The sequence below is a fragment of the Phoca vitulina genome, unplaced genomic scaffold (genome assembly GCF_004348235.1).
Source record: "Phoca vitulina isolate PV1807 unplaced genomic scaffold, GSC_HSeal_1.0 scaffold82, whole genome shotgun sequence".
Classification (NCBI taxonomy): domain Eukaryota; kingdom Metazoa; phylum Chordata; class Mammalia; order Carnivora; family Phocidae; genus Phoca; species Phoca vitulina.
Window position 1 is genome coordinate 4,543,965 of NW_022589785.1, and position 25,246 is coordinate 4,569,210.

At 53.5% G+C, this 25,246-nt stretch overlaps 2 protein-coding genes across 3 annotated transcripts in view; both read left to right on the plus strand.

The window, feature by feature from the left end:
- The window catches only part of SEC14L2 (SEC14 like lipid binding 2), a 20,205-nt gene extending 974 nt beyond the window's left edge, over positions 1–19,231 (plus strand). Inside the window, exons 2-12 of one of the 2 annotated variants that reach the window (XM_032395046.1) lie at positions 1,480–1,555; positions 5,996–6,039; positions 6,434–6,493; positions 6,769–6,957; positions 8,036–8,131; positions 8,308–8,368; positions 8,764–8,847; positions 12,035–12,141; positions 12,246–12,385; positions 12,535–12,704; positions 17,481–19,231. In XM_032395046.1, the coding sequence (XP_032250937.1) occupies positions 1,480–1,555; positions 5,996–6,039; positions 6,434–6,493; positions 6,769–6,957; positions 8,036–8,131; positions 8,308–8,368; positions 8,764–8,847; positions 12,035–12,141; positions 12,246–12,385; positions 12,535–12,704; positions 17,481–17,611 (1,158 nt within the window). In that variant the 3' untranslated portion in view covers positions 17,612–19,231. The remainder of the gene's footprint in view (positions 1–1,479; positions 1,556–5,995; positions 6,040–6,433; positions 6,494–6,768; positions 6,958–8,035; positions 8,132–8,307; positions 8,369–8,763; positions 8,848–12,034; positions 12,142–12,245; positions 12,386–12,534; positions 12,705–17,480) is intronic. The other variant, XM_032395047.1, reaches the window with a different exon arrangement.
- Positions 19,232–20,853: 1,622 nt separating this feature from the next.
- On the plus strand, positions 20,854–24,287 carry MTFP1 (mitochondrial fission process 1). The gene is made up of 4 exons (XM_032395048.1): positions 20,854–21,013; positions 21,954–22,081; positions 22,464–22,696; positions 23,674–24,287. The coding sequence occupies exons 1-4, from the start codon at positions 20,947–20,949 to the stop codon at positions 23,744–23,746; spliced, it is 501 nt and encodes a 166-aa protein (XP_032250939.1). The 5' UTR covers positions 20,854–20,946; the 3' UTR covers positions 23,747–24,287.
- The last annotated feature ends 959 nt before the right edge of the window (positions 24,288–25,246 follow it).

Below are 25,246 nucleotides of genomic sequence, written 5' to 3' on the forward strand. Positions count from 1 at the left end.
CAATCCAGGTTCCTCCCTGGCTGGCGGTTTGGGCAGATGCTCTTCAGAAGGCTAGGAGGTAAGCCTGGTTTTGCCTTGGCGCCTGAGCAGAGGAGGTGGCAACAATTGGAAGGCTGGACCCCTTTGTCCACCAACTGAATCTACTCTTTAGGAGAGGGGAGGTTGGCTGTACTCTGACCCAGAATTGATGGGGTCTGGTCTCAAGGTTTGGAGGCTCCACAGCCAAGCAGGTCTCCATTGCTGGGGGGACAGATGTCTCCTGCCATGGCAGTGGAGCTGAGACACCAGCCCCATGAAGGCTTTGCCCCAGGCTGGGCCTCCCGCATCCCAAGGAGGCTGGATAGGGAGGTTTCAGGTTTTACTGCTGACCTGCGTGGGAAGTCAGGCAGAGGAGGGATTAGGTGGTGATTAAACTGGAAACCGGGGGCTGGGTAGGGTCCTTGGTGAGGGGTGGCTTCATGCCTGGGCCCTGCTGGAGCAGTTTCCCTGGGAGTCCGGGAGCTGTTTGGGGGATGGGCTGGGATGATCTGAGTCCCCGGCTGACCTCCGCAAGGGGCAGAGGTGGCAGGTCCTCATTGGTCCCCTCTGTGGCTGCCCTGTAGGTCAGTGACTAGAGAAAGGTGAGGGCCTGGGAGCAGGAGGCATGGGGAGAGCATGTGGGGGTGTGCGCACCTACAGGGTAGTGAGCAGTTGGAGGTGGACGTGGCCACCCCTTGGGGTCACTGTCCATATCTCTTGTTTCACACTCCCTGCACTTTCCCCCTTTGTGGCTTCCTGTTGGAACTGTTCCCTCCACCTGGTTTGCCCTCCTCCCTCCTCCTGCTACCTTTGAAGTCCTTCAAGCCCACCATAAATGTTTTTTTGAAGTCGTATGAGACCACTGTCTTCCTGGGCCTGTCACAATCAAACTCTTCCTTCCTTCTGCTCCCTCAGCGCATTGCTCACCCGTCCATTACTAAGGGGCAGAAGACTCCAGTGGAAAGTGTGCCTGCTCTGGCCTCGGACAGACGGGGGTTTGCATCCCAGCCCTACTGGTTACTAGCTGTTCAACCTTGGGCATGTTACTTAGTCTCTCTGAGCTCTAATTTCTTCATCTGTAAAATGGGGAGAGTAATACCTCTAGGGACTCTTGAGTGAGGCATGAATAAGATAAGTGCCAAGTTCAGTGCTGGGCACACAGGGAGTGCTTGGCGAATGGACAGGTTTGGCTGTGGCATGCTCCCCGAGTGTCCACTATCACAGTTAGCTGGGATCGCCTATGGCCGCCCGCCACACTGGAGTGTGCAAGTGTTACTCCCTTCCCGCCTCCTCCTTGCTGTCCACTGAGGCGACAGAGTGCACTATGCAGCCCACGTGCTCAGCCAGTGTCTGCAGAGTTGACCCATGTTGAAGAGGGGTCCAGCAGAGTCCCGGTGGAGAGCCCCAGGCAGGGGGTGGTCGGGGGGGACCTGCCACTCACCCTCCTACCTCTCCCTACAGTTTCGGGAGAATGTCCAGGATGTGCTGCCCACCCTGCCGAATCCAGATGACTATTTTCTCCTGCGCTGGCTCCGAGGTGAGGGAAGAGGGGCTGCGGGAGGCTGGGGCAGGGGCTAGTTCTGGGTAGCAGAATGGCACCCTTTGGAAACCCTGCCCCTGGCAATCTGAGAATCTGAAGAATTCAACCTTTAGAACCAAAAGGGCCCTGGGCAATTACATAGCCTTGACCCTCCTATTGGGTGGAATAACAACACTGAGGCTCAGAGAGGTGAAGTAACTTGCTCCAGGTCACACAGCGCCTGAGCCACAGGCAGAGAGAAGACTGGAGCTGGTGGGCTGACTCCCAGCCCAGTGCACTTTCCCTCCATTCGATAAATCCACTCTGCTGATGGGCTTGGGGAAGTGGGTTGAGGAAAAGCCCAGGAAGACCCAGCCACGTGGGAAGTCAGCACAGAGCCAAGTTTAGAACCAGAGTGCAGGGGCACCTGGGTGGCTCAGTCGTTAAGTGTCTGCCTTCTGCTCAGGTCATGATCCCAGGGTTCTGGGATCGAGCTCCACATCGGGCTCCCTGCTCACCGGGAAGCCTGCTTCTCCCTCTCCTACTCCCCCTGCTTGTGTTCCCTCTCTCGCTATCTCTCTCTCTGTTGAAAAATAAATTTAAAAAAAATCTTTAAAAAAAAGAGAACCAGAGTGCAGGCCCCTGGGAGGGGCTGGCCCCCTCTGTGGCCTTTTGGGGTGACAGAGCAGCAGTTTAGGCAGCTTGCAGGAGGGGCAAAGGGCATGGGGGGCACTCAGCCTGGCCTCAGTTGACAAGACTGCCCTCAAGCCACCACCCGGCTCCAGAGCCCCACGTTCTAGTTCCAGCTTGCCCTGGCCTGGCTGTGGCACGTGGGCTATGGGCGCACATCTGCTTCAGGCTCCCCTCCGGTAGAACAGGACCAGACAGGGTGCCCTGCTCATTGCGAGATGTAACATGACACTACTCTGCATGCGCTAATGAGGGGTACGGCTTTCCACTAGCATCAGAGTCCAGCTCAACCCCATACCCCGACTCCTGAAATCTCTCCTTTCTTTTTTCTCTTCTCCTCTCCTGTGGTTCGAGTCATGTGCCACCCTCTCTGGTTCCTGTGACACACTTTTTTTTTTCTTTATAGAAACTTTATTACCAGACACTGAAATAATAGAGAAAATTCCACTGCGTTAGGTTAACAGAGATTCAGTTATGTTGTAGAATCATAGCCCAACATATTAAAATACGTATCATGTCCGGTTATTTATAGGCACGGACACACACATACATCCCCTAGGGGTCCTGGGACAGGTGAAGGGATGTATTTTTCTCTTCTGCCCAGAAATGGAGCTGGCACACTCTGAGGGACTGCTAGTAGGCACCCCAGGGCAGGTGCAGCCGGGAAAGCCACGTGGGGCCCTGTGCGCCTCTGGAGGTGTCCCTTGCCCCTTTCCCCCCAAATGTTGTGACACTCCGCCCCGCCAGCCCACTCAGATTGGGTGGAGGGCTGGTACGGGGGCGCAGTGGAGTCAGTCCAGGGCTGGAGGATATTTTGGTCCAGCATTTGCTGAAGGGCTGTAGCCAGAAGCGGGTGGGTAGGCTGCGTGGGAAGGCTGGGCTGCCTTAAAGAGCCGGCTGCAAGATGATCAAACACACCACCGAGCTGCTGGTAGGTAGAGACCTGTGGTTTCAGAGAGCCGAACAATTACACAGCTCTTTTATCGGAGAGGAGGCTCCCCAGGCTCCTGGCAGTTGGTTTCCCAGACATTCCCGACACCCCAGTCCTGGGATAACCCCTCTCTTTGCAAGAATTTCAAAGCGTTATCGTCATCCTCATTTGCCAGACGAAACAGCGGAGGCTCAGAGAGGGGAGGGCACGTACATGAGGGCACACAGCTGATGAGAAGCCGAATTGGGGCGGAAACCTAGGGCCTCAGACTCCCAGGCCGGCATTCTCTCCAGTAAGCCACAGCTGCCCCCCCCCCCCCCCCCCACGCAGCCAAGCTCAGCCTCTTCAGACAGAGGAAGTGTCCCCTCAGTACTTTACTTGTGCTTCACATTTCCTGGGCAGGAGCTCAGGCCTGGTCAGACTCTACTGTGAATTTCAATTAGGGTTTTTGTTGCCCTTTTTTCTTTCTTTTCTTTTTTTTAAGGAAACCTTTTCCCTCTCTACCTTTGATTCTAAAGTAAACATTTTCAAAGTGCGTGCTAGCAAAATGTCTTTCTCTTGGGCTCACACTCTTGGCCCTTCCCCTCACGTGGGTTCAGTTTTCTGCTGCCCCCGACCCCCAGCCCTGAGAGCAGGCACAGAAATCTCTACTGCTTCCGCCTGACTGGGGCTGAGCTCTGGGCTTCCCAGCAAGGAGGGTCTGATGGCCAGATGAAAACAGGAGGTGGTAGAAGCTGTGTGCGTGTCGGGTAGTAGGGGGCAAAGCAGGTTGAAGTCTTCTCCTTCTCCAGGACTCGGAAGTGATCAAATCAGAACCCAGGACAGCTGCTCCTAGGTCATCTTCTCTGGCAGTGCCCTAAGCCAAGCTTTGATCTGCCCCTGACCAGGGCATAGGAGCCCTGGAGAGGCCTGACTCAGCAGGCATGGGGAGGCACCAGGCCGGGTACTGCCAGGGCCAAGTGGCAACTCAGGGAGGGCCCTCAAAGAAGACCCTGGGTGTTGGACCCTGGCAGATACGGGTGAGTCGGAGAGCCGTTCGGAGAGAAGGGGGCTCACACTTCACCACCACTCCTGTTCCTATGGAGCATTCCCACTTTCACAGACCAACTGGGATCCCCCATCGTGAGAGCATGTTGCTTTGCATCTTTCAGGCGTTTCTAGATCATTAGGTGATTCAGTTGGAGATGTGCAATATCTCGTCCAAGGTCAGACTGGGAGAAAGGGGAAGGGCTGAGATGCAAACCCAGATTGTGTTCCTCTAAAAGCTGCCCCTTGCTGCCATGATGGCGCGTGAAAGGTCTCCATCAGAAGAAACTTCCTAAGAGTAAAGGCCGTTCGGTTCTACGAATGTGTGTCCAGTACCAATGACGGGCCTGGCGTTGGTCAAATCTCTTGATGCACCCTTTGGGTGCAGGACAGTGGAGTGGATTTCCTGATAGCAGAGTCAGGGAATGTGCTTGGCCACTCCCAGAGATCAGTGGTTAAGGGACCTGTGACAGTCCAGAGGGCAGCCTGTCTGGCACAGGTCCCAGGGCCGTCAGCAGATCTCAATGTCAATCAGATCCACAGAGGACATACGGCTGGGAGGGACAGTTCATAGGTCAGTTGGCAAAATTGGTCAGAGTCTGGATCTCAGAAACTCTTTAAAGGATGAAATGGGGCGAGCTGAGTGTAACAAGATGAAATCTGATAGGGATGGATCCAGAAAACCACCTCACAACATATGGGAAGGAGGCTTAGCAGCAGCACAGCTGAAAAGGATTTGGGAGGTTCAGTTGACTGTAAGCTCCATCTGAGTTAAGGGTGTCACTGTGGCCAAGAAAGTTCTCAGGCTTTATCGGAGAAGGGTAGGCAACACCCGGTGCTCTGCTCCGTTCTGGAGGGCTCACTTTTTAAGGAGGGCACTTGCAGACTGGACAACATCCAAAGGGAAGTTCTGTGGATGGACTTGAAACCAGGCCATGAGGAATGGTCAGAGGAAGGATCCATGGATGGGCAACATGACAGCCGAGGGGACGCAGGTGGCAGCACGGAATTCACCCGTATTGGAAAGCTTGTCACATGGCTGAGAAAGGGACCGTACTCTCTGAGTGTCTTGGCGGTGGATCTCTGCTCAGCGTAGCAATGAGTGCTGAGTGCAAATGACCGCTCGGATTACCTGGAAGCAGGTGGCTTTTGGGGGGCAGTGAGGTCTTTGTGTTCAAGCTTGAGCAGGATGACTTGGGGTTGGAGCATGAAATGAAGAGGTGGCCCAGGTGGACTTTAATTCTGAAGCTTTCCAGGAACCCCAGGAGGAGGTCCCTCTGTGTCCCATTAGGGTATGCGTGGGTCCTTTGAAAATATGGCAAGGTTGACTGGAGGCTCATCAACCCCTCTATCCTACTGGGATGTCCTGCCAGATCCACCCCAGATGACAGGGCAGCTGTGTTCATCATTGAACTGTAGGTCAAGTCCTCAGAACCGGATGTTAGACCGTGAAGGAGATTAACTTTGTGTAAAGGGGGAAGGCTGAATGATAAGGGGGTCCACGGTTTACTTTCCCTGAGAGGAGATTAAGATCTTTCACCTCTTGCATCCACTAGGGTAAAATTCTTTTGACCGCGATATTACAAGGCTGCACCCACCTGCCCTGGTCCTTGACCTGCTCTTCAGGGGCTATGGTGTTCCAGAAGCCCCCAGAGAAAGTCCTCCTGTTAAGCTTCTGCATGTGGGGTGATCTGGGAGTCAGCTGGGGTGAAGATGGAGAAGAACCAGCCCCAGCATGAGAATAGGGAAATCTCCCTGTCCTTGGATGCCCAGCCCGCTGGTCTAACCCTGACCACATTTCCCTGTTACAGCAAGAAACTTCGACCTGCAGAAGTCCGAGGCCATGCTCCGGAAGGTGAGCTCCATTTGGCTCCATATCCCACTGTTGCCTCGGTTCCCACCCATCAGAATCACACTGGGCTTGGATTTCCTTTGCCCACCCTGCCCACCCAATCACAGCCTCTGGCTCCTGTGGCATATCTGAGTATTAGCTGGCCACTGTTGATGCCTTATCCCTTTGGGACAAAGTGCATTCCCTTCCCTGGAAAGACAGAGTTTTCTTAGTTCTGGGCCAGATAAGAATTACCGTCCGTTCTGCCCAGATCTCTAAAACAGGCAGCGCCTCTTTTCCAGTCCTGCCAATTGCCTTCTCATGATGTACCTGAGACACGGTGTCGCCTGTTGCTAGATGCCTATGAGGGGTTCTGCCACCCCGCTTTTTTTTAAAAGCCCTGACTGTATGTTTGCAGCACGTGGAGTTCCGAAAGCAAAAGGACATCGACAACATCACGAGCTGGCAGCCTCCAGAGGTAAGGACAAATGATCTTGCCCCACCCCTGTGTTAGTTAGGGCTGTTGCACCCACAGTCTGTGTCCTGAGTCTGTCAGACTGGGACCCTCAAGAGGAAAGGTCTGACGATGCCAAGTGAGCTCTAATGGTTCCCAGAGTGGGTATCCATTGGCACCCAGGGGGAAAGGCTGTGGAGGGAGAGCCTGATGAACCCATAGAAAGGCCCCGGGATACAGGGAAGGCTTGGCCGCCCCCGGGCCTGCTGACCAGGCGCCCCCTCTGTGTCTTTGCCCAGGTGGTCCAGCAGTATCTGTCAGGGGGCATGTGTGGCTATGACCTGGACGGCTGCCCCATCTGGTACGATATCATTGGACCTCTGGATGCCAAGGGGCTGCTCCTCTCAGCCACCAAACAGGACTTGCTCAAGACCAAGATGCGGGACTGTGAGCGGCTCCTGCAGGAGTGTGCCCGCCAGACCGAAAAGGCGAGTGGGCTTAGCACGGTTGAGAATGAGTTCACCGCCATGGACGCGTTCCAGCAGAAGCAGGCGTATCACACAGGGATTTAAGCACAGCTTCAGGGCTGAGGCCCAGGCGTTTGGATTTCACGGACGAGTGAAATTTCCAAGTTTTAGGGACTGACCCATGTTGACAGATTTTTATTTTTCTCCGAGTAAGGACTTAAAAAGAAAATTTACTGGCTACAGTTCCGTAATTAACTCCCAAAACTATAGGAACGGCATAGTCTCGGAATAAAGGGCAGTCCTTTAAATCGAAGAAATTTAGTTTCGTAAGTAACATACTACAGTATCATTGCTTTTCTCGTTCATCTGGGCACTGGTAAGATCTTTGTTGTGGACCAGCCTCTCCTTGAGCAAGTATTTGGGTACCACTGGTGTGGATGCTGAGAGTCTGTGCTTCACTAGCTCTGTATTCAAAAAAAAAGAGAAGGACAGGTGATTCCCTCTCTGAGAAAAAGGCTAAGGAGAGTGCTGGAGCCACCCTGATCTTCTCTCCTGCCTTCCTCTTTAGCCTGTGTAAGGATCCAGCGAAATGATGTCATAAATTTGGGGACATTTCAACACTGTCATTCACGAACATGCACTGAGGGCCTAGTATGTGCAGAGACCCTATAGGCCGCGGATGCCGAGAAGCATTAGACGGGCACCCTTCAGGGCTTAGGGTGGGCGGGGAGGCTCTGGGCCCGTGTACCAGATCAGTGGCCCCACGAGGCCCCACGGACGGAACGCTACCAGGCACTGTGCACAGAGGAAGCAGGAGGCCACCAGGTCAGACTGCAGAACAGAAGGGACCTCAGATATAATCTAGATCTACCCAGTTGTTTACTGGATGAGAACAGGGACACCTAGGCAGGAAGAGTGACTAGCCTAGGCCATAATTCTGGCCTGGGGTGCTTATCTCAATTTGGAAAACCCTAGATATGGCCCTGCCCAGACCTGTTCGCCATGTGGGCACATGAGCACATCAGCTTCTTACCCTGGACTGGGGTAGGCTTCTGGTGTGGCAGCCTACTGTGACTTTCTGCTCCTCTGTCCCCTGCAGGTGGGGAAGAAGGTGGAGACCGTCACCCTGATTTATGACTGCGAGGGGCTTGGCCTCAAGCATCTCTGGAAGCCTGCAGTGGAGGCCTATGGGGAGGTGAGGGGCAGGGCTGGGAGGGGAGTGGGAAGAGGAGAGAAAGTGGGAGTGGACCCCTCTGCTAGGAGGCCCTGTGGGTGAGGCAGTGGAGGCCGAGTCTGGCCTGGAGGAGGCAGGGTCTGCCTCCCTGGTACAGAGGTCTGAGCCCACTGGACTCAGTGATTTTGTTTCCACAGTTTCTCTGCATGTTCGAGGAAAACTACCCTGAAACGCTGAAGCGTCTTTTCATTGTTAAAGGTAAGTTGGGAACTATCTGCGATGAAGTCAGATGGGAAAGAGGGGCCAACGATGTTCCTGGGACACACTCGGGGGAATAGAACGGGGTGAGCCAGAGGAGGGGATCCAAGGACCTCTGACATAGGCAGACCGATTTGCAATTTACAAACCTTTTAGGGTTTATTGCCTCCTTGGCACCACTCAGACCGGTGACATAGGAAGGCTAGACTCGCTCGCTGTCCAGACAGGGAAGCTGGAAGTCAGACAGGTGCCCGTGTCAAGCCTCATACCCTGGGCTGCCTGTGTAGGCTCCACAGCACTGGGGAACCTGTGACCTGACACGGGGCTGGGGAGGACACTGTCAGGGACATAGTGGGCCTTGCTCCCGGTCTCACATCGCCTGGTCTCTGTTCCAGCCCCCAAGCTGTTTCCTGTGGCCTATAACCTCATCAAACCCTTCCTGAGTGAGGACACGCGCAAGAAGATCATGGTCCTGGGGGGTGAGTAGCCCAGACTCTTCTCAGCACCCCCGGCTGGTCTGTGGCCCAAATTGGGGATAGCTTTAGAAGTGTCTAGGGCGAAGGCTTCCTCTGCTGGTTTGGTAGCAGTGGGATCCCAGAGCAAGTGGGGGCCGGGCTAGGGTCTTCCTCTCTGTTTTCACAAGGACTCTTCCTCTCAGACACTCTAGAAGAAAGTACTGAGCTCAGCACTGTAGACGCAAAGAGGAACGAAACACCAGTCTTGTCCTCAGGGAGCTGACAGTGTAACAGGAGAGAGGCCTTTAGAGAGAAAGCAACGGATACAGGCTAGAAAAGGTATGGGAAAGAGCAGAGGCAAAGCACCACGGAGGCCACAGGAGCGGTGAGGTGGCTTCTAGTGAGGAGCAACTAGGAGGGGCTTCCTTTGATGCACACCTACTGTGGGCCCACCCTGGACTAGGTGACAAAGATGCATCAGACAGAGTCCCCTGAGGAGCTCCTGGCCCTCTTGGGGAAGGGGAGCTGCAAATAGATGTGTAGCAGCCCCATATGTTAAATGTAAAAGAAGGAAATCAAGAAATGGGTGGGAACACAGAGCGGGGGCACTCAGCCCTCCCGACCCAGGCGGGAGCCGATGCCGACCTCAGCCGAGCGCTGTAGCATGAGTAAGAGGCAGCCAGATGAAGCCAGGCAGGAAGCCGCTGGGCAGAAAGAAGAGCACTGAGTGAAGGCCTTAGGCACCGCGGCTCAGGCAGTCGGAGGGAGCACGGCAGGGCCAGGGTGCGGTGAGAGGTGAGGTGAGAGAGAGGAGATGCAGCTGGGAGCCAGGGCACGGAGGAGCCAGGGCACTGTGCTCAGAAGCTGGGACACAGCTCCATGGGCTGTTGGGAACCCAAGAAGAGTTCTGAGCGGGGGAAGGACCCGGCTCAGACTTTAAACGGAGACACGTTTGACTGGCAAGCTTGCGAAGGACAGGTACCAGTTTGCACACTGTGGCCGCGGTCCATGCAAGAGCTGTTGCAAGCCCGAGCCGGGGCCATGGCGGTAGAGATAGAGAGGAAAGGAGGGATTTGGGACTTACTTAGGAAGTAAAACAGCAGAACGCCATCCACTGGGCGTAGGAAGGGAGGAAGAGAAATCTAGAATGACTTTCTGGTGTCTAGCATGAGTAACGGAGTATTGCAATGAATCTGGGGCGATTAGTTCAGCTGGGGGACATAACCTTGACGTTGAGTTTGGGGAGTCTGTGAGACGTACAGATGTTAAGGGTACGTGAGCCTGAAGCTGAGGAGAGGACTCCGGTTTGGAAATTTGGGAATTCTCAATTATAGGCAGCAGCTAAAATCTTGAGAGTAAACACTGCCCATGGAAGAGCAGAGGCCAAACCCTGGGGACTATCTGAGTTCACGGGCAGGCGGAGCAAGAAGTGTTGAGCTTGGCAGGGCCACACTCGACAGGGATTGGATATGCAGGGGAGCTGGGAGGACATCAAGGCACAAGGAGAAGCCAGCAAGGAAGATTAGCAGGAATCAAGCCAACCAGGGACAGAGAGGAGCTGAGTTTTGCCGGATCGTTAAGTGGAGTCGGTGGGAAGAAAAGGCCAGAAAGGTAGACTGGGACCGCCCCATGTCAGGCCTGGTGCCACCTATGGAGTTGAGCTTGGGGGTAGGTAATAGGGACTCTGAAGATTTCTGAATGTTCACCATTAGGCGACACAGGGAAAGTGGAGATCTTCCCGATGTGCAGTGGTGAACCCTGGGAGTGGCGTGAAGCATTCTGGAAAGTTCAGAACTTCTGGGTTCTGGTCCTGACTCTGGCAGCAACAAGTTTGGCTTCCTGTTGCCTCAGTTACTCTCTCTGTAAGATGGGAAGGGTCCCTCTGGCCTTGTTCCAACCCTCCAGCTGAGCTGGGGGAAGAAATACAAAATCTGAGCAAAAGGCTCTGATGATTTTTGGCTTTGCTGCTGCTACCGCCCACCGTGAGCATGAGCCGGTTGGGTTTCCTGGCAGCAGAACTATGGAGGAGGTGCAGGCTGTTCTCCCCCCCACACCCGCAACCCTTTCAACCAAACCCGCCTCAGGCTCAGAAGCTACCGGGTCTTCAGCAGAGGAGGGAAGACGTTCACTCTGCGCAGGTCAGGGGAGCTTAGGAAGCACAGATTATACCCCCGCCCAAGAGCACAGACGCTGTGTCCCAGGAGTTGTATGGTCTCAGGACCCTAGAAATCGGAGGGCTGGGAGACCCTGGACGGCCCCTGTGGGCTTCCAGCCAGCCTCAGCAGCAGACGACCCCGGGTCGTACCCCATGACTTGGAGATGCTGCCTATTTTCAGCTATAGAGTTGGCACGGCAAGGTTTCCAGTAGCAAAATATTGTGCTTGGCTGATACTAGTTTAGGAATTCGGAGTGGTGACGTGGTTCTCAGCATTGGTTGCACCAGAGTCAAACTCTCCTAGTCAGGAAAGGGCTTGGTTGTTTAAAAAAAAAAAAAGAGCCGAGTCACCAGCAGCTAGACAGCCTGAAAAACAGAGCAGAAGTGAAGTCGTGGCTGGGGCAAAGCCAAGGGAGCCCTGTTTAAGGGGCTACTCGACTATGGTGCAGTCGGTAAGTCACGATTGAGCACGATTACGTGCAGGTGAAAGCAGGGGATGAGACACGTGGTCGGACCCTCCTGGAATTCAGTTGAACCAGGACAGATCAGGTTGACTCAGGCCCTCCTGCTTGCCTCACATGCTGTTCCCTCCGCGTGGGATGCCCTTCCCTCTTTTCTCTGTTCCCTCTGATTGCACACCAGATATTTGTACCACCTGCCTGGGAGTGATCATATGCTCTCATACGTGTACGGAGTTAACAGTTTACAGCACCCTCTCAAGCAGTTAGGTCACCTCACTCCCACCGGAGCCGTGTGGGGCAGGAGGAACCAGGCTCAGAGTGAAGTGACTTTACTTAAGGTTGCTCAACTGGCCAGAGGCAATGGACACAGGACTCTAGGTGTTCCGATTCTTAGTCCAGCGAAAGGGCAGTCCTCTGGGTGATGCTTCCTCCTGAACCCCCTGCCGAGCTGCGTGCACATCATGTGCTCCTAGAGTTTTCTGGGCTGTGGGGCAGACGGGTTTTTCCTGCCCCTTTTGTGTGGACCACCAGGGCAGTGAAGCAATCCTGCCTAGTGGTGATCCTTTTTTTTCTCCTTCCTTCCCTCTGCTGCCAGCAAACTGGAAGGAGGTTTTACTGAAATATATCAGCCCTGACCAGCTGCCTGTGGAGTATGGGGGCACCATGACTGATCCTGATGGAAACCCCAAGTGCAAATCCAAGGTATGGGCCGTGTAGTCCCCTGCAGGGCCCGGAGGGGCAAGGGATTGCACCAGGGAAGCCTGGCTCAAATGCACATTCCAGTTCACTCTGTGCTTTGCTTCCAGATCAACTATGGGGGTGACATTCCCAGGAAGTATTATGTGCGAGATCAGGTGAAACAGCAGTATGAGCACAGTGTGCAGATTTCTCGAGGCTCCTCCCACCAAGTGGAGTATGAGATCCTCTTCCCTGGCTGTGTCCTCAGGTAGTGTTCTGGACCCTGATAGGCCACCTGTGCCTTTCAGCCACAGGTGCCAGTGGTCGGGCTGGGGTGGGAGAAGCCCTGGTGGCAGGACCCCCAGAGAGTGCGCAAACAGACACAATCAGGTCTGAACGGGCGGATGTCCCCTGCAGGTGGCAGTTCATGTCAGATGGTTCCGACATCGGTTTTGGGATTTTCCTGAAGACCAAGATGGGGGAGCGGCAGCGGGCAGGGGAGATGACAGAGGTGCTTTCCAACCAGAGGTACAATGCCCACCTGGTTCCTGAGGATGGGACTCTCACCTGCACTGATCCTGGCATCTGTAAGTACCTCTTTCCTGGCTTAAAGCCCCTGCCCTAGCTGTCTGCCTGTGAGGTCCCTCTTTCTCAGACTATGAGCATTAGACGTGGGCCTCCATGTGTTCAACCCTCTCCTTATACAGATGAGGGAACGAACCTAGGCTTGGAGAGGTGAAATGACCAGGGGGCCCAGCTGGTTAGCAGCAGGGCGGGACTCTGACCTGATACTTCCAGGTCGAGGTGAATCATGGTGCTAGGTGATCACAAGGGTTCAGAACACCTGCTCTCTGGTCCAAGTTTAACTGGATCTGTGACTATGACCAGACATTTCTGGGGAATGCTCCTAGAGGCAGAACTACCTGGGTGGGTGCAGGGATCCCAGGGTGAGCAGAATGCTGAAAAGCCCAGTCCTGACCCCTCTGAGCTTCACTTATCTCCACCTTGATCAAAACCCAAGTACAGGACATGAACAGGAAGTTTAGCCAGGAGGAATAAGAATGGCAAACAGGCATTTGAAAGTGTTTTACATCCCTCAACTTCGCGGTATCGATTAAAATTCCCTTTCAGCAATTCTACTTCTGGAAATTTATCCTACAGAAATGTTTACACAAAGACACAAAGATATAGGTACAAGGATGTTCCTAGCAGCCTGGGCAATTGGCGATAAACCAAATGGCCTTAAAAAGGTCTTGTTAATGAATTATGTATATGAATTATGGTCCATGTGTACATGGAATACATTACACCCATTCGAGAGAAAAATTGACATGTAAAGTGTCTAATACATGTTAAAAAAACAAAGAATGAAACATAGCATACAGTAGACTCTTTGTTTTTTTAAAGTATATACATTGAAAAGAATTCTGAGGAATGTATGCTAACTGTGATGGTGGTTATCTCTGGGATGGTAGGAAGCTTCTAGAGGGCTTTATTTTTTTACACTAGTTCTGCAACTAGGTTATTTTACAATGACCATGTACTACATTTGTAAGCAGAAAAACCACATACACACACACAAAAAGCCCTTCAAATCTCCAGTTTCCTTTCTATCAGAGCCAATGTGCCAGACATGGAAAATGAATGAGAGCAAGGGCTTTATCATCGAGCTGACTTGGATTTGCCTACTGACTAGTCCTTAGGCGAGCGACTTAGCCTCTCCGCACTTCAGTTTCCTGATTGCTACAATGGGGATCAAATTCTCTACCTCATGGGGATACATGATGATTAAATGGGCAGCACTTAGCATAATGCCTGGTGTACAACAAGCACTCAACACACTGTAAACACCATTGTCATTAGGGCAAGACCTGTGCGAGGAGAAGGACCATCCTAGAGATGGTGCTGGAGATGGGAGAAGCCCTGTGCCCCATTTCTAGGGCAGCATCACCAGGAGATATCGGAGCTAGCCCCCAGATGTCTTACACCATCACCCCAGCCTCCAGTGCTGTGTACTTCCCCACCTGCCAGGCAACCTTCAGTCTCGACCGCCCCTTCCTCATAGATGCTCTGTGATATGGCTCCCTGGGGAGGAGTATTCTTGTTAGTGAGCAAGCAGCCAGGTCCTTGGAGGAGAAGGCATATTAATGTATGCTTCAGTAAGAACAAGGCCTAGCACACCAGCCCAGATACTATTATCCACAGAGCATATTTTGTATAGAAGCTTGAATTTTTTTTGAAGATTTTATTTATTTATTTGAGAGGGGGCGGGGAGCGAGAGCACAAGCAGGGGTCGGTGTGGGGAGAGGCAGAGGGAGAGGGACAAGTAAATTCCCCGCCGAGCTGGGAGCCTGACACGGGGCTCAATCCCAGGATCCCAGGATCATGACCTGAGCTGAAGGCAGATGCTTAATTGACTGAGCCACCCAGATGCCCCTAAGCTTGATTTTTTTTTTTTTAATGGACGGGGAAGCTGAGGTATAGAGAAGGGACGGTATCTTTCCCACAAAGTAGCTTGTGTACACACCAAAAGACAGAAGACGTGAGGGAATCCTAGAGTGCTGGTCCAGATCTCTAGGCCATTGCCTATCCTAGAGATGAGCAGGTCTGTCCCCGATGTGACAGAGGCGAGAGTGGAGTCCGAGACCAGGGAAGTAATTTACCCGAGATCATGTAGCCAGCAGCAGCGCCCAAACCCATTTTCCAGCATTGCCCGTCTACGGTATCTGAAGGACGCAGCCTGAGAAAGGACTGGGAACCTTACAACATAACCAGACTTAGGTTTGCAAACCCCAAATTTATTTTAGCCCTTCTTGGTTACATTCCCAGATGGAACACTTATCTGCCTGCGGAGCTTTGGGAGCTGCTTCTTGTCCATTCCAAGGAGGATTAGAGGCAGGTCACAGCACCCACGTCCCCTTCCCAGGGGTAAAAACAATGAGGTGGGATCAGCTATTGCCCTGAGCCATGGCTCAGGTTAGACCTGAGCCCAGAGAGAACCCAGTGTTAGGTTACAAGCTCACCTGTGGGAGGGCAGTGCCCTTGAAGAACCAGGCGACTCCCTGCAAAGTGGAACGTAATCTCCCAGTGGAGAAATTAAAACTCCGTCCCAGCCTCCAATGGCGAGAGCACATGAATCCTCCCCAGGCCATTCTGGTCCTTGCCCAAGTGTGCTTAAGTAGGGAGAAGGAGACACAAAGTCTGAATTAGTTTCACTTATTTTCTCTCGATTAATATTTCTGGAGGGCCTGAGTGTCGAATACTCTATTAGGAAAGAAGATTCAGCAGAAAAGATCTGGACTTTGTCCACCAGGAGTGCATAAGGTGGTCTAGAAGACCCAAAACACTGGATGAAGGCTCCACAGTACTACCACGCAGTGCTGGGGAGCCCAGCCAGGCTCCAGGAGGCCTGGTTTCTGAGTCCAGCTGTGCCACCAACTCTCCCAAGTATTTTGAGCAAGTGTCTCTAAATAACTACCTTTTGATTTCCTTCTCCTTAAAATGAGGAGAATGGGCTACAACAGGAGGTCTTTTTATTTATGTACTTATTTAAGTAGGCTCCATGCCCAATGTGGGGCTTGAACTCACAACCCTGAGATTAAGAGTCATACGCTCTACCGACTGAGCCAGCCAGGCACTTCTTGAGCAGGAGGGCTTAATCTGGGGTTTGTGGACTCCTCAGAGCAGTGACTAAATCTTAAAGACCAAACACCTCTCTTTTATAACATACAGTGTCTAATATCCCCTTTACAATTCTGAAATGAAATTCACGGGTAATATAACCCACCTAAACACATAATTTAAAAAGCACTATAATCTCCCATCAGGAGAAATAGAAGGAAGCTAATTTAGAATATGTATTTGTTTCCATATATCAATGAGAGGGGACGATCACACCCATGTGCCGCCAAGGGTCCGTGATGGGCTCCAGAAGATCTGAAGTTGTGTGCGTTCATCAGATTGTCAAGGGAGTCAGTTCCCAACAAAAGTGGAGGAGCCCTAGTCTGGAGGATCTCTGGGGGGGGCTCTACAGGTCTGTCAGTACATGATTAGTGTCAAAATGAACCATGCAATTCATGAACTCCACTTCCTTTGGGCCTGGACCTCTGAACAGCCCCTTCCTTGTTTCTGAGGGCACACTATGCAAAGCAGAGCCATCTCGGTGGTGGTGCTTGATCCAAGGAGCTCAGACCTCTCCTCCAGCATGACCGATTCTGGTTGCTGGGGCTCTGTCGTGCAGGGCAGTGAGGAAGTGTCCCTCTTTCCAGAGGGACTATTGGTTCTGAAAGACCTCTGGTACACAGAAAATTGATGAGTAATACTTCCCACCCTGAAGAAAGTGTGGGTGGTGGGTCTACCCAATGTCTAAACTATGCATTTTATCTAGGGGCAGGAAAGGGGAGAGGTGAAATCTCAGGAATAAATACACTGTTTTGTTTGGTTGGTTTTTTTTTTTTTTGGTTTTTTTTATTTTTTTTTTTTTTTTTTTCTCCCTGGGAAAAGTGAGAGAAGACCAGGATAGAGAAAGGGCAGAGCCAGTGTTTTTGTTCTCACACTCTGTTCTCTTGAAGGGCTGTTCGACTGAAAGGGAACTTCTCAAAAAGAAAGGGGTTAGATTAAAAGCAGTCTGTTCCTTGGCCAAGGCTTCAAAGCCTTCTCTGCCAACTCCATGCCCATTTTGAGTTTTCCTAATCTTTTATGATTACAAACAGGGGTGCAGTGCGCATCTTTGTCCATTTATCTTTCTATGGGATACTTTCCTGGTTCAACAACTCTGTATATTTTACCTTCGCCAGAAACTGAATGGGGCTTGTCTTCCCAGGGCCCAAGTCAGGCAGCAATGCAGGTCAGAGGGAAATTCCAGCTCCATCACTTCCTCACCATGTGACACAGTGACCTCCTTTTTATACGCTATAAAGCAGGACTAATGCTGAACTCATAGAGTTATTTTGAGCAATAATATAATAGTATATATAGATTACCAACCCAGGGCTGAGACACCTAGGTAGCCATTGTTACCATTACTATTATTACTGTGACAACTGCTCCTACTGATTCTGCCCCGCCAGTTCAAGCTCTAACTCCTCTCAAAAGCCTTTTACATGACGTCAGTCTATAGGACCCTCTCCTTGTAAGCTGTGACAGATGTGGTTGTCTCACTCATCGGGCACTCGGCATGTTCTGTCTTATGTTTCTTTCTCTCTATGAATATTGTGTCAGCCCAGCTTAAGTTTCAGAAGGTGAGGGACCACTCCTTATGCCACCTTTGTCCTCATTACGTACCACACTGCCTTGTTCAGACAACAAAAATCGCTGTCCTTTGTTAGAATTGCCTGAATGTCTGTTTTTCTGCCTCCCCTCAGATGTCCTGCGGTTTGACAACACCTACAGCTTCATTCATGCCAAGAAGGTCAGTTTCACTGTGGAGGTCCTGCTTCCAGACAAAGCCTCAGAAGAGAAGATGAGACAGCTGGGGGCAGTCACCCCAAAGTAATGCCTCTTCCCACAGCAGGCGTGGCTCCCTCAGTGTCTCCCTGTCGGTTTCTGTCCCTTGTAACAGTCGTTTTCCCCGTACCCAGATGCCCAAAAAAGCTGGGCTACAAGAAAGAACTTGGGCTGGATTTGGGGAACTTTCATTTCAGAATTAGGAAGAGGGGGAGCAGCAGGAGAGGGTCTCCTTGCCTCTCAAATTACTCAGGAGTCCCCAGGGGCTGGGCACCATGATAGGATCTACCATCCTATAAGCTGTGCCAACTTCACCTGTCCAGTGAGAGCTGAGACAGGAAGGGATGGGGGGGGAGGGAAGACGCAGGTGGCAGCAGGGCAGAAATTAGAAAAGCGGGGAGAGATTGAGACCTAACACTTCAGGGAGGCCAGCTGTAGGGAACTTGCTCCCAGATGAAAATGTTAAGTCTAGATCATTATGAGGAGTAGCAAGGTAGCAGGTTGCTAGAGCTATGGTGGGGGTCAAAGTCTCTTCTAAACTTTCTATCTCCAAGGCTGGGACCTTTTGGCTTTTCCCACCAGGTTTCAGGGATGGCCTGAGTCAGTATAGCTCTTCCCACTCAGGGGTAGACAGGGAGGCCACCTCAAGACTTCGCACCTCTTGGGACCCACTGGCTGTCTCTTTAATTACTGATTGTCAGTGACTCAGAGCTTCTCAGGACAGAGATTTGGTACCCAGCCACTGTCCTCCAACGCAAAGCACAGGGAAATTACCTCCAGGGATCCCAGCTCCAGGATGGGCCCGGGAGGCTAAGGGTGGGAGTGAATCCTGAGGCTTCCAACCCTTCCCCTTTTCAGTGCTGTCAGCCTCTCATCAAGTAACTCTCCATTTGAGCACCCCACACAAAAATGACAAGTGGGGGATCAAGACAGTAGATCTCAGTGAAGGCCTTCCCAGTCTGAGTCTCCCACGGTGCCGGCCAGCCCGCTTCCTGACTGACCTCAGCAAGGCTTTGGCAGTCCCATCTCTGTGGGAGGCGTATGGCTGGTGCATTGGGTTCCTGGTGTCTGGCGGGGAGGCTGCCCGGGCAGGAGGCCAAAGGCCGGGCCTGCATCTGGGGGCAGCCACGAATAGCCTCGCAGGCCCCCAGCCTCGCCGTCCACAGTGACAAGCAGGGATGGCCAAGGGGGCGCTCAGCGACCACGGACTGCAGGGCACGGACCCTGCGGGCAACCACAGCCCGTAACCCAAAGCCACGCCCCGCAAACGAACACTGGAAAGCGCCCCCGGGCCCTCGCAGGCACTCCTTTCCCTCCGAGAGCCAGGCCCAGCGTGGGGAGACGGCCTGGGGAGGCTGAGGAAGGAGAAGGGGCAAGGCTGGCGCTGACGAGAGCAGCCTGAGGCTGCGCCGGCACCAGCCACACCGCTTAGGAGGGATCATCCCAACCTTGGTTTACAGCGCTCTGTTAGGAAAATTAACCAATGAATAAAGCAACGTTCAGTGCACAGGGAGTGGAAGTCAATGCCCACCGCCTCGCTCCTCGCTGCCCCTCACTCAGAATGACAAAATTTACGTCTCAGGAACATCACCTAGTCGCCAATAGGTGGGGCGCGTGCGCAGAAGCCACCCGCTGCTCCCCTCTAGCGCGCTTTCCCATGGGGCCCAACGGCCAGCTTGCTTCCCGATTGGCTCAGCCGATGGGCTGTCTTCCGCCATCTTTGTTAAGGGCACCAAGGGGCCTCCGGGCCGCCTTCAAGGTCTGGGCGGAGGCCCCGCCCCACTCGGTTTCTGGATACGTGCCGGAAGGTTCTAGCGCGCTGATATGTGCGGGTCCGGGGAGAACGTGCAACGCCTGCGGTGGGCACAGAGTGGGAGGGAAGCGGACGAGCGACGCTCACGTGGTGCTAGGGACCGTCTCCTAATTCTGCGCCAGCACTACTGGTGTTTCCGGAGCTGGAGAGCGCTTTTGGTCCCGAGCCCAGCTTCCCGAAAGGTCACCGCTGACCCGGCTGCCCTACACGACCATAGAATGACAGAGACGCCCAGGGCTGAAAATGGAGTCCTTAATATTGAACCAACGGCCTTTATTTCCTCCATCTTTATTTGATGATAATAAAAAAGCTAATTCTTTAAAATGAGCGCCTACTGGGTACCACGCAACAACCCTGTGCTTACGGCCCTGGGTTGTTGCAGAGGTTCAAAGAAATAATACGTGCAAAGCACTTAGAAGAGAGCTTTAACAAGTGAGCGCTCAGTAAATATGGGCTACTAGTAGGTTTTACAGACGTAGCTAATAGGTGGCACAACTTGGGATTTGAACCCAGAACCACCTGTCTTTAATGGCTGCCTCTTCGCAGCCTGATACCTCCAAAATCCAAAGGATTCACAGCTTTAGCGAAGTGCACTCATCGCTCACGTGAGTAAACCGAGGTCCAGCTGGGGAAGAGTTTCTTAGTAATCACTACCACCCAAGACCACTCATTCTGTTCTTTCCTGATGTCTTGTTTCCCTTGCCTCGTTCATTCGTTCGTTCATTCATTCATTCATTCATTCATCCATTCTAGGTCCTGCCCCCAAAGAATCTTGGTCTAGGGGTTATGCCGATCCAGTTAGACCTCAGAGCTTGATATATGAACAGGGCATCTGGCAGGAAGGCACTCGAGTCCAAATATCCACCTCACCAGGGTGCTCACTGTTCACCCCCCAGCCTCATTAACTCAGCTCAATTTAAGAGCGCGGGACCGGGAGCCGCGGCCTGGATTCAAATGCCAGCTTCACCACTTCGCTGGATGACCTGGGAAAGTGACTTTTTGTGTGTGTGTGTGCCTCTATTTTCTCATCTGTAAAATAGGGGTCCCAGGTTGGTGGGAGGCTTTAAGGAAGTAATCTGTCTAGAGTCTTTAGCCAGTGGTCTGGCCAGCAGTAAACTTAATAAATGATTTCTTATAATTAATCTTTGCAACTGTCCCAGGAATGAACACTGTGTTCCCCATTTAATAAATTAATAAAATGAGGCTCAGAGTACAGTCTCTTGCCTGAGGTCACACAGCTATAAAGTGTAACTAGGAAGTGTAGCATGCCGCATTTGAACCCCAGTCTCTTTGGCTCCAAAACTACAGTCAGTCGTGGGAAAGGATTGCTCCAACCACTCAACCCCGGAGAAAACGTGAAGAATATTAATCTGTAAAACCCAAGCCTGGGAGAGGGGCTTCGGTGCGCGGGGTAATTTGCAGACGCTCCCTGCTGGCGGGGACCACACGACCTGTCCTTCAGCCCGGGACCTTCAGCCGGTCCCGCCGCGGCCGACTTGAGCGGTAGTGGAAGCTGAGGTGGTAACGGCAGCAGGACCCGCTGCAGTGGCTCCTGCCGAGGCGGAAGCACCATGTCCGAGCCACCCCCACGGGATGCGGAGCGCGACCTTTTCCGGGACACGTGGGTGCGGTACCTAGGTGAGTGGGGGGCGAGGGGCACGGCGACTCCCCCACCATGTGGCTGGAGAGGCAGGGGTCGCCAGACGCCGGTCAGGGCCCTGGAGAAGGTGGAAGGATCATAGTTCTCATTTTGCATGGGCCAGAGACGGCTCAGAGAGGGCTCGGGACTTGCCCAAGGTCACACAGCTCAGGTCGGCTCAGCCCTGCCCTCGGGGTCTGTGCTGGTCAGTCTCCCAGGTGTAGGCTCCAACCGGGCTGGGAGAAACGGGGTGAGCGGGCTGCCCTCTCGGGTATGTCTGGGCCCTGGCTGTGGAGTCGGTATCTGGACCCTCATACTGGCTCTGTTTGACACTCGGTTTTCTGCTCGGCATGTAGAGATGAACACTGTCTCTCTCATGGGGTGGTAGTTGGAAGGGTAGAATGAGATAAGGCATAGGAAAGACCTGGCACATGGTGAGTGCCTGCCTCATCAGCCGACCTGCTCTTAGTCTCTGCATTGGTGCCCATGCTTCTAGAACCTAGACTGGGAAGGCAAGGGAATGATAATTGTGACCGTACTCGGCTCTCCCACAATGGCCCTAGAGTCGAGGTGGAAATCATGTTTGCCTTTTTATAGACTGGGAAACGGAAGCTCAGAGAAATAAAATCACTTATCTAAGGCCGCCCAGCTACTATTTAGCAGGCTGGGATTAGGACTAGTGCCCCCTTGTGGAGCAAACCTTCCCCAGCACTGGAATTATTATTATTCTTTTTCTTTTTTTAGAGAGACAGAGAGAAGGGGCTGAGGGAGAAGGAGAGAATCTTAAGCAGGCTCCATGCACAGCACAGAGCCCATCTCGGGGCTCGATCTCATAACCCTGAGATCATGACCTAAGCCAAAATCAAGAGTCAGATGCTTAATGGACTGAGCAACTCAGCCGCCCCCCACCATCGAAATTAAATGTCTCCTCCCCAACAGGCTATGCCAACGAGGTGGGAGAGGCATTCCGCTCCCTGGTGCCAGCAGCCGTGGTGTGGCTGAGCTATGGTGTGTCCAGCTCCTACGTGCTGGCCGATGCCATTGACAAGGGCAAGAAGGCGGGAGCTGTGAGTGTTGGCGTGTCCCTTAACCCCCTACCCTAGTCCACTCCCTTTGTGATTCCATCCACAGCCTGCGCGTGGTAAAATCCCTGGTGCGACAGTCCAATCCCAACAACCTTGCCTGTTGCAGTCCATACCCCAGTCCTGTTCATAGGGTAGCGCCCCCTGCCCCCAGCCCTGCATGTGACCTAGCCTGTACCCTACGGTTCTGGATGTGAATGAGTCCACCCTCAGCCCTGAACTGGTACCGTCCAGAACCTGACAGTAGTGTGGTGCTGTCCCCACCCCCCACTGGCCACTTCCCTCCCCTGCTCCAGCCTCATGCCCCTTGTCCACAGGGTTTCCCACCTCTGCCCCTGCTGGGTTAATTATCTCTTGTCCCTACCAGATACCGAGCTCCGAAGCAGGCCGCAGCACCAGGGTGACCGTGGCTGTGGTGGACACTTTCGTGTGGCAGGCTCTGGCTTCTGTGGCTATCCCAGGCTTCACTATCAACCGTGTGTGTGCTGCCTCTCTCTACATCCTGGGCACGGCCACGCGCTGGCCCCTGTCCATCCGCAAGTGGACCACCACTGCACTGGGGCTTCTGGTCATCCCTGTCATCGTCCACCCCATTGACAGGTGGGTGCCCCTTCCAGCCTCAGGGATCATCCACTCTGTAGGTGGTGAGACGCTCCGAGAGACGTGGGGTGTCCCCACTTGGCATAGAACAATAGCAGCGGGGGCAGGGCTGGTAGTCAGGGCTCTGAGACAGAAAGGACAGTCTGTGCCTGTGTTCTGGCAAGTACTTTGGCCGTAAAGGTACGGGTGGTGCCTTGAGGGTATGGGACACAGGACCAATAAATTCTAGAAAGAAAACCTAGTGTTACAGAACAACCTGAGGCAGGCAGGAACAGGTGTACATTGGAGGGGATGGATTTGGGGAGATTTTGGTGACAAAAGCCTGATGGAGACTGGGTTAAGTAAAATAAGAATGAATTGTTTCATGAAACTGAAGAGTCCAGAGTTATGCTGCTTTCAGGCATGGCTGGATTGAGGCACCCAAATGGTGTCATTAGGGGTCTTGGTCTCCCTATCCTGGTGCCCTTCTTCCCACACCACCCCATGTTGGCTTCACTCACTTTCCCCACGTGGGAGCAGAGATGGCCTCCAGCAGCTCCTAGCTTCCTTCCCACCAGCTTAGCAAGCCCCATAGGAAGCTTCTCATAGTTGACCAAAAAAAATCCCAAGGAAGGTTGTCATTGGTCAATTCTGGACTGAGTGCCTACCCCTGAGCCAATTTCTCTTTTCTGATTGGCCACACTTGGGTCATGTGCCTGCTTTTAGACCCAGAGAATGGGGCCAACTCAATCAAACCAACAGAGAGTGGGAGGAGCAGTCCTTTCCCAAGGGAACACAGCTGACCCAAAGGCCCGAAGTGAGGCTTTTACCCTCTTTGTACCTCAGTTTCCCCAACTGAATAAAGAAAAGGGTGATGTCTGCCACCTGGATGGCACTTGTGTCCTGCATCTAGGAGTCCCTTTCCTAGCCCTGATCTCCTACCCCCCTTTCCCTTCCTCCCAGGGGTCACTTGCTCATCACTGTCCACCACCCCGCAGGTCAGTGGACTTCCTCCTGGACTCCAGCCTGCGCAAGCTCTACCCCTCAGTGGAGAAGCCCAGCTCCTCCTGACCCTACCCTGGTACTTGGCCTGTGGTTTGGCCCACTCCCTGCTCTGGTCCAACTTCTTCCTCCTGCCAGGGGATGTGGATGCCTGGCTCCCTGCTGTCTGAGGCCCTGGCATCTGAGTATGTTTGAGCCAGATGGAAATTGAGAGACAAAGGCCTCAAAGAGTGGCAGCTGCTGTGACTCACAGAAAGGGAGATCTGAACCCCATCTGCTTCCATGGAATCCGTGATACTGAGGGGGAGTGGAGCTGTCTTTTGACAAGAAAGTAACATCCTCCCATGGAGAATACAGAAGCCCGGATAGGGCAAGGAATATAGCCAAGATCACTTCGCAAGCTGGAGCCCCAGGAGCCCCAGGAGCCCCAGGAGCCCCAGTGGCTTGGCGCCATGGCAGTGTGGCTGGGCCGAGAAGCAGCAGACACTCGGAGAAATGCAGGAGTGTAGTTGCGGGCACCCTGAGGACTGATTGTCCAGCTAGCCCAGCCCTGGTGCCAGATCTGCTCCGGCCTGGCTGGAAGGCAGGACAGCCCCCGGCCCAATAAATCCTCAAGAAGTTGAGTTCTCTTCTCCTTTTCTTTTGGGGATGAGCAGGGGTGTGGTGGTGGGGAGCAGGCCCCGGGGGCCCTCAGCGGTAGGGGCTGACTTCTCCGGCCACGCATGGCTCACAGTATGTCAGGTACTCCTCACCCACCAACGCTCCCCTGCAGATGCCTGGGATCCCACCCTTGGTGCTGCCAGTCTCCTTTGGGCATTGACCTCTCTGCAAGCCTCCTAAAGCACCAACACCTCTGGAAGGGATACCACCGGAGCCTGAAGGTGCCCAAGATGAAGACAATCCCCATAGGAGTATCAACAGGGGACTCCCAGGAGGAGACTCAGGAACCGTGGAGAAAAGGGAGCGACCCAGGAGGCCGTCCCCAGGAGCACTGAAGGGGGCATTCCTCCTTGATTCTGGGCCAGGCCCTTTTTTGGCTGCTAACAACTCAGAGGGGTAGAGAGAAGGGGAATGGGGTTTGGGATAGGAAGCATGGGGCAGAAGCAGGCCTAGGTCCCTGTCGCTCAGCCCTGACCCAAGCCACAAACCAGCCGAGACCCTGGCCATGCCCCTCGCAGCTTGGGTGCAGACCTGGCAGCTAGCCCCCTCCCCAGAGAGACCCCCTGCACCTGGATGGGGACTTACCAGGGGCCTAGGGGCTGGGCAGGACTGCTGGTGAGACGGGATGGGGGCTCAGGGTGTGGCTCATGCTCTGGGGGAGTCTAGCTACAGGGTGAGTCTCTCTGATGGTGGGCCTTTCTCTGCTGCCCTCCTCCCCCAGCAGCTGGGTTCCTTTCCCAGGCTCCCCTTGCCCTGCCCCAGGCTCCTGCTGCTCCCTCCGGCTTCCTTCAATGCTCTGAGCCCCCTTCTAGGCCCCTCTCCAGTCCTGTACCTCCCCATCTCCCCACCAGGGTCGACCCACACCTGCGTCCCTATGACATCTGGGCACTGCCACCCAGTTCCCTGCTC

Excerpts from the sequence above, each read along its gene's own strand:
- MTFP1 (XM_032395048.1), top strand. The coding sequence starts at position 20,947 with ATGTCCGAGCCACCCCCACGGGATGCGGAGCGCGACCTTTTCCGGGAC. Across the intron at positions 21,014-21,953 it reads CACGTGGGTGCGGTACCTAG|GCTATGCCAACGAGGTGGGA; the intron begins GTGAGTGGGGGG and ends CCTCCCCAACAG. Across the intron at positions 22,697-23,673 it reads ATCGTCCACCCCATTGACAG|GTCAGTGGACTTCCTCCTGG; the intron begins GTGGGTGCCCCT and ends ACCACCCCGCAG.